At 45.5% G+C, this 8,763-nt stretch overlaps 1 protein-coding gene across 1 annotated transcript in view; it reads left to right on the top strand.

Annotated features, from left to right (window-relative positions):
- The window catches only part of STAB2 (stabilin 2), a 251,479-nt gene that overhangs the window by 233,045 nt on the left and 9,671 nt on the right, over positions 1–8,763 (top strand). Inside the window, exons 61-64 of the mRNA XM_006888578.1 lie at positions 942–1,107; positions 1,288–1,394; positions 5,805–5,924; positions 7,511–7,651. Coding sequence (XP_006888640.1) covers positions 942–1,107; positions 1,288–1,394; positions 5,805–5,924; positions 7,511–7,651 — 534 coding nt within the window. The remainder of the gene's footprint in view (positions 1–941; positions 1,108–1,287; positions 1,395–5,804; positions 5,925–7,510; positions 7,652–8,763) is intronic.

Here is an 8,763-nt window from a genome sequence, read left to right on the forward strand (position 1 = left end):
AGACCCTCTATGAGATGGATTGATTCGGTGACTGGGGTAATCGGGATGGGTGTGTCAGAGGTGGTGCGGTTGGCGCAGGATAGAGCAGGGTTTAGAGCTGTTGTGCATAGTGTCGCTGTGAGTCGGAAACGACTCGATGGCACATAACAACAACAACAACATATTCATAATATATAATTCATAATAAATAATAGGTATTTATTCATAATATGTTAGTATGAATGAATGAAAATCAATCTCTTTGTAAACTTTCACTAAACTCACCACTTTAAAAAAGAAAAAAAATGCAATGTTAATAACTGGCAATTAATGATAATGGAAACAAAGAAAACCCAAACAACTCCTCACTACCAGGCCATTAGGCAACATCATGATGGAGGGAGAAAAGACTGATCCTGGGGGAAAAAGATTTTATCTTACTTAGATCCACAATCAACGCCCTTGGTAACAGCAGTCAAGAACTTGGAAAATCTACTGTCGGGTGCCTCTCCAGAGGACTAAAAGGGCAACAATGTCTGCTTAAAAACTAAGATCCACCTAATCTAAGCAATAGTCCTTTTAATGAATTTCTATGCATGTGGCCTTTGGGCATGTTGAGAAGAGGCCATTCCTTGGAAAGGGGCATCATGTTTGGAAAGGTGGAGAGTCAGTTAAAGAGTATATGACCCTGAACGAGATGAACCGACACAGAGCTGGTGAGGAGGGCACAGCGTTGGACAGAGTTCAAGTTCAAGTTCACAGAGCTGCTATGAGTCATCACTAATACGAAGACCCCTAACAACAGCAACAGTGCGTGCTAGACACAGCTTCCCCAGTGGTGAGCGAAATGAGGCCAGGTCTCCAAGGAGTTTATGGTGGCCGGGGAATGGAGTAGGGACCTAAAGACCCCACTGTAACTCTAAGCTAGCAGCCGACCCGTGACTGTGTCTGTTCCTCCGCAGGCCAAATACCACCTCTGCTCTGCGGGCTGGCTGGACACGGGGCGCGTTGCCTACCCCACGGCCTACGCCTCTAAGAAGTGTGGCTCTGGCGTTGTCGGGATAGTAGACTACGGTGTGAGAGTCAACAAGAGTGAGACGTGGGATGTTTACTGCTACCGGATGAAAGGTAACCACCCATCTGCCCTTCAGGCGGGGCCGCCCAGCTGCTGCTCCTTCACCCCTAGCCTGGCCAGTTGACTTAAATGAGTGAATGCAGCTGGTGAAGGTAATCTTCAAGGGGCAGCCCGGGGCAGCCCGGGCCCGCCCTCACTGGAGATGGCATCCACTGTGCTCCTATACCCTCCAGATGTGAACTGCACCTGCAAGCAGGGCTACGTGGGCGACGGCTTCTTGTGCAGTGGGAACCTGCTGCAGGTCCTGATGTCCTTCCCTTCGCTCAAAAACTTCCTCACGGTACGTGCCCAGGCCATTTGGTTTCTCGTGGGCAAAGGTTGAGTCAAAGCAGATATTAGACAGCAGATATTAGAGGAGCACTGGTGGTTGAGGGGTCAAATCCCAGCCTTCCAAGCAGGAGACCCAGGTTCTATTCCCAGCCAGGGTCCCTAATGACAGTGATGGTGAGGACAGTGCAAGATCAGGCCGGGGTCCAGTGTATTATTCATCGGGTTGCTAGGAGTCATAATTGACTCAACAGAACCTAACAACAACAAAAGCACCTAATGTGATGGGGTCTGTCATCACGTGTTGCTATGCAACTGATCAGTTTTCAATGGAGCTTCGAGACTAAGACAGACCCGGAAGAAATGCCTGGCAATCTGCTTGCAAACAGCAGTCAGTGAAAACCCTATGGATTTCCAAAGTCTAGTTCAAGCCTGATCACAGTGCAGGACTTGAGAGCAGCCCGTTCTGTTGTCAGTGGAGTTGCCAGATGTTGGTAACAACTCAGCAGCAGCTTAACAACTAAAGAGACACGTCAGAGGGGACGCAGACTCACAGGGGCGCTTAGGAGCATGGGTGTAGGAACACACTGCCTGCATTTGAAGTGTAGGCTTGTCACTCACTTGTTGTATAACCTTATAAAGACTAAAAGGCCTCTCCAGGATTCGGTTTCCTCATCTGTAAAATGGGAGTGATGGTAGCATCAGCTTTCTAGGGTTGCTGTTGTTGTTATGTGCCGTTGAGTCACTTGCAACTCATAGTGACCCTGCGTACAACAGCCCTAAACTCTGCTCTATCCTGTGCCAACCTCACCGTCTCCAACACACTCACTCCCACCACCCCAATCACAGAATTGGTCCATCTCATCAAGGGTCTTCCTCTCCTGTGCTGTCTCTCCACTCTCCCAAACATCATGTCCCTCTCCAAGGACCAGTCCCTGCTTGCAACATACTCAAAGTACGTCAGATGAAGTAGTCAGGAGAATAAAACAAGTTAAAATTTGTAAAGCCTTTTAGACCAATATCTCAACCAAATTCCTTCTCTCTCTCAACCTTAGTTCCCTCATCTGTGAAATGAGAATGTTAATCACTCCAACCTCTCAGGCTCACTGTGATAATTGAATGTGTTAATATTCATAAGCCATTTACATCTGTGATTAGCACACAGAAAACACCATGTAGCTGTTGGCTAAATGTTTATCTCTGCCTCTTGAGCAGTTTAAGAGTCGAGGATGCAGGAATGAGGGGCTCTGTGCTCCTCATGGTACATGACCAGGAAAGATGGAGAACGAAGCCTGCCGTCTGCCTCCCCCTGGGGCCAAATTATTAACAAGAAGCTGACTTGTCATTTGCACTGCATTGAGTCACTTTGCATCCTCTGAGTTCTGCCTGATAAAGTGATAGCTCCATTTGTGGTGTTGTTGTTGTTGTTATGTGCCGTCAAGTCATTTGCGACTCATAGTGACCCTATGTACAACAGCCCTAAACCTTGCTCTATCCTGTGCCAATCGCACTGCCTCTGACACACCCATCCCGATTACCCCAGTCACTGAATCAATCCACCTCATAGAGGGTCTTCCCCTCCTACACTGTCCCTCTACCCTCCCAAGCATGATGTCCCTCTCCAAGGACCCGTCTCTCCTTACAACATGTCCAAAGTATGTCAGACGAAGTCCCAGAATCCTTCCCAGCCAACGCAGCTGGCCAACCATTTGTGTTAGGAGGAATAAAGTCTCACACAGTCTTACGAGGTCACTTCTGTCATTATTCCCATTTTGTAGATTAGGAAACTGAGACACAGCCTAACAGCCTGGAGCTGAGCTTCCTCTCAGGCTTCCTAAGGCCACTATCTTCTCATCCATTTTTGTAGAGAACAATGGGCAGGCAGTGATGGAGCCTGTGTTCCCCCAGAACCAGACTACAGTGACTCCAGGAAGAGAATGAGCAGGACATGAACATAAGGGTCATGGGATCAAGGCAGAAGTTGGACTCAAATGACCCCAAAATGGCATGTCTCTTTCCACAATGCAGTGTGTCCATCTAACTGCTCTAAAAATCATGCCAACCATAAACAGATTAAGATAAACACCCAAATCAACATTTATGATGCACAGAAGCATCATCTGTGATGGTATTTGAGGAAGGAAAAGTGGCTGTGTGCCCTTTGACAAAGTACTTCACTTCTCTGGGCTCAGCGCTCCGGGTTACCAAATGGCAAAGTTAGTCCATGTCTTAATGTTTGTTCAATGAATATTTATTGAGCACGTGCCCTGTGTCTGAGATGCTTCAGGAAACAAAAGAGACCAGCAAAATAAACAGCAAGCAGAAAAAATCAAGCCAGTGGAAGGGTGCTCACCAGCAAGCCACTGTCACAGAGTTGATTCCAATTCACAGTGGCCTCCTGCGTGTCAGCAGAGAACATGACTCCACAGGCTTTCAGTGGTTGAATTTTGGCAGCGGGTCACCAGGCGTATCTTTCAAAGCACCTCTGGGTGGACTTGAACTTCCAGCCACAGGTTAGCAACTGTGGATATTAACCATTTGCACCATCCAGAGACAGACTGAATTCTATGAGAAAAATGAAAAAGTAAAATGCAAGCAGGGTAGATAGAGAGGGAAAGGGGCTGCAATTTTTGCACAGAATGAGGAGGGAAATCCATAGTGAAAAGATGACATCAGAGCAAATCGCGAACAGGAAGTTAGCAATGTAGATTTGGAAGAACATTCTAGGTGGAAGGAACAGCCAGGCAAAGGATTTGAGGAAAGAACACCCAGGGCAAGTCTGAGGAACAGCAAGGAAGCCGGGGTGCATGGAGCAGAGCGAGAGAGGACAGGTGGGGATGGGGTCAGAGAACAACAGAGGCAAAGGCCTCATGGACCATCATATAGATTCACTTTCCCTCTGAATGAAATGGGCTGTTGCATAGTTTTGAGAAAAGGAGGCTCAGGATTGACGGATATTTCTCTCTTTGCTATTGTAAATAACACATTCATAAACATGAGTGTGTATAAATCTGTTTGGGTGGCAGTTCTGGTTTCTTTAGGGTAAATTCCCAGTAATGGAATTGCTGGGTCAAATGATACCTCTATTTCCAACCTTTTGAAAAAGTGCCAAACTGCCTTCCTTCCATAATGGTTGCACCATTTTCCACCCCCACCAGCTTTGAATAAGGGTTCCAAGCTCTCCACAACCTTGCCAGCATTTGTTGAACTTTGCTATTATTGCTGGGGTGAGATGATATCTCATAGTTGTTTTGATTTGCTTCTCTCTGAGAGTGAGGGATTTTGGACATTTCTTCATGTGTTTGTTTGTCTTCTGAATGTCTTCTTTGGTGAAGTATCTATTCAAATCCATTTTGCTATTGGGTTGTTTACCTTTTTCTCGTTGAGGTACTGGAACATTCTATGAATTTTAGATATGAGTCCCTCATCAGATATGTCATTACCAAATATTGTTTCCCAGTCTGTGGTTTCCCTTTTTTACCATTTGTATTGCTGTGTTATTCACAAGAGCAAAGAGATGGAAGTAATCCAAGTGCCCTTACCATATAAAACTATGGTATATTCACACAATGGAATACTACATAGCACTCAAAAATAAGGAACTTGTAAAACATTCCACAACCTAGGTAACCCTGGAGGACATTATGCTGAGTTAAATATCTCAGTGACAAAAGGACAAATACAGCATAGCATCACTGTTATAAAACAGGTCTGACATGGGCATTGTGAAGAGAATAGGACAAGAGTTGATAATGAGCACGGCATTGGCACAGATGAAGGAAAGAACTGTTTAAAAAGAGTACATGATTAGGGATTATATGCATGACAGCAGTCCAGAATAAGAGGTACACTGCAAAGAGGACTAGGAGAGAGCAAAAGGAGAAAACTGTTCAATAATGAATGAATATTAGAAAAAACAAAAGAAAGTGAGCAGGAAGAAGGGGAAAGAAGCAGGGGGAAATGTGCAACAATGAATGAATGAATGACAATCCAACTTTTCTGTAAACGCTGCTTAAAATTATAATTTGTTGTTGTTGTTATGTGCCATCAAGTCACCTGTGACTCATAGCGACCCTATGTACAAGAGCCCTAAACCCTGCTCTATTCTGTGCCAACCTTATTGTCTCTGACACACCTAACCCCATTACCCCAGTCACTGAATCAATCCATCTCATCTAGGGTCTTTTCAAAGGGCAGCTCCTGCTGCCATGTTGAGAATGGTCTGTGATGGGGCTGTGACTTGGGACACAGGATTGGTTGAAAAAAGGAAAAGACTTCCTGCAACTTACCTAAAGGACACTCGGAATAAACTGCCACCAGGAACATGCCCAGACGAGTGACAGTCTGCATCCCCCTCAGACACCCCAGCCCTTGTCCCCCAGGCTCTGCACCCAGCAGCCAATGATGTCCTTCCTCTTCCCAGGAAGTGCTGGCCTATTCCAACAGCTCCGCCCAGGGCCAGGCTTTCCTGAAACACCTGACTGACCTGTCAACCAGGGGCACCTTCTTCGTGCCACAGAACAGCGGCCTGGGGGGAAATGAGGTGAGTGGTTTTCAGTCCTGGTCTGGGTTCTGCTTTAGACTCATGCTTCTCGGTGGTCCTAGTCATCCACTCCCACAAGAGGGCCGTGCCACACGTTACCCTTGAACTATGCTTGGAAGGGTGGAGGGACGACACAGGATGGGAAGACCCTCTATGAGGTGGATTGATTCAGTGACTGGGGAAATCGGGATGGGTGTGTCAGAGACAGTGTGATTGGCACAGGATAGAGCATGGTCTAGGGCTGTTGTACATAGGGTCACTATGAGTCGCAAGCGACTTGACGGCACATAACAACAACAACATATTTACATTGTGTTTCATGCAATCATTAATATACACTGTGTTTATAAAATTCATTTCTATTGATCTATACCTGTTATTATCCATCTTTTCAAGTCCTCATTGAATCTTTCCTATTCCTTCACTTCCACCCAGCCACCCATTAAACTCTGCTATCCAAGTGCTTTCCCTCTTTTCCCATCTTGTGCCCTCTTCTCCCTTTCCTCTTCCCACTTTGGACATTTATACACATCTTACTAGTTATCTTTCTATTTTTATAATAATGGTCTTATGTAGTATTTGTCCTTATGAGACTGAGTAATTTCATTCAGCATAGTGCTCTCTAGAGCTCACCAAGTTATACAGGGAGAGGGCAGAACCGAGCCATTGACACCATCAGGGCCACAGTAGAGCCACACACAGGGATGGGAATACTTATGAGATGCAGCCACAGGTGTAGGCTCTGACAGACCCAGGCCCTGCCTAGGCACTAGAGGGTTAGGAGGAGAAACACTTTGACCCCCTTATCTGGTGGTTCGAATCCACCAGCAGCTCTATGAAAGAACGAAGGGCAATCTCCTCGTAGGCAATTTACAGCAAACCTGTGACGGCTCGGCAGTCAGCTGGAATCAAATGAGGTTTCTGAAGAATTGAGTTTAATATATTATTTAAAACATTTTTAGATATGCTATAAAGCCATTATTTGGAAAATACAGAAACTATTACTTTTCAAAGACTTTGCTTCTCTGCCTTTATGTAACAATTTAGAATGATCAGGCTTTGCCCAGACATTTAGTTTCTAGTTCTGCCCAAGGCCCATCGATAGCTGGCCCGGCAGTGAAGGGAAGGCATGTCTGCTGTCTGAAGCAGAGCTTCCCAGTGCCGTGCTGGAAAGGGGGCCATGGCATGATATGGATTAAACTGTGTCTCCCCCAAATACATGCAGAAAATCTATAGTGGTTAAACAGTTTTAGGGAGCTCTGGTGGCATAGTCCATAGGGACTTGCGCTGTTAATCCTAAAGTGACAGCTCTCCGGCAGTTCAAATCCACCAGCCATGCTATGGAAGAAAGGCGGGCAGTCTCCTCCTAGAGGACTTAGAGTCTTGGAAAGGTCTCTGCAGAGTCAGCTATGAATCAGTTCTGACTCAGTGGCAACGAGTTAATGGGAGGGTGTTGGGTTTTTTAGTTTATATGTTATTAAATTTATTGTGTGTGTATGTGTGCTTTTAAAACAATATATAGAAGTAAGTGTAGATACACAGTTTGGCCTTCACAGACTGTTCTTGTGTTTCTTCTTTCCTATCAGACCCTGTCTGGGCGTGACATTGAGCACCACCTGTCCAGTGTCAACCTCATCTACTACAGTGACCTTGTTAACGGTACTATTCTGCAAAGCAGGCTGGGGAGCCAGCTGCTTATCACCTCCAGCCAGGCCCAGCCCCACCTGGTAAGAAAAGTCTTCTGGATTTGTTGGGAGAACTACATTAATACAAGCAAAGGCCCTGGTACACAGACAGTGTTTAATAGGCGGCACCTATTATAACCTGAACATCAATTCTCCACCAGTATTAGCTGCACACTAATGGTTACACAGCCCTTAGTCCTTGGGAACTAGATCTATGGTCCTTGATCACCTCAGAAGCTGGTTGGAATGTTAACATCCATTTTAAAAGCCATTGCCTCCCTTTTTTTCTCTCAGTGTGTTGATCTATCCCAGACATGGAGCTATGGAGTCAAATGACCTGGGTTTGAATCTCAGTTCTACTTGATATTTGTGGAAACTTAGGGAAGTTATCTAATCTCTCTTCATCTCAATTTACTCAGCTGAAATGGATAATGGGAATAGTAGTAGGAATGTTTATCATGATGTTGGTGATGATGGTGATGGTAGTGGTGATGGTGGTGATGGTGATGGTAGTGGTGATGCTGATGATGGTGATGGTAGTGGTGATGGTGGTGATGGTGATGGTAGTGGGGGTGGTGATACTAATCGTGATGATGGGGATGATAATTATGATGGTGATTACAATAATGGGGTGGTAGTGGTGGTGGTGATGATGATAACAGTGGTGATGGTGATGGTAGTGGGGGTGGTGATAGTGATAATGATGATGGTGATGTTAATTATGGTGGTGATTACAATAATGGGGTGGTAGTGATGGTGAGGATTATGATGATGATGGTGGTGATGATGATGATAACAGCGGTGATGGTGGTGGTGGTGGTGGTGGCAATGACAATGGTGGTGATGATAATGACAGTGGTAATTGTGGTGGTGTTGGTGTTGATGATGATAATGGCAGTGCCGATGAAAATGACGGTGATGGTAGTTGGGATGATGATTATAATAGTGGTGGTGATGGTAACAGTGGTGGTGGTGATACTGATAATGATGATGGTGATTTTAACGATGATGGTGGTGATTATAATAATGGGTGGTGGAGATGGTGGTGATGATGATGATAACAGTGGGGATGGTGGTGGTGACGTGGTGATTATAATAATGGGGTGGTGAACAGTGGTGGTGGTGATGGTGATAATGATGATGGTGGTGATAAT

This window comes from Elephantulus edwardii, unplaced genomic scaffold (assembly GCF_000299155.1).
Source record: "Elephantulus edwardii isolate Elephantulus edwardi_28Jun2011 unplaced genomic scaffold, EleEdw1.0 scaffold00068, whole genome shotgun sequence".
Lineage (NCBI taxonomy): Eukaryota > Metazoa > Chordata > Mammalia > Macroscelidea > Macroscelididae > Elephantulus > Elephantulus edwardii.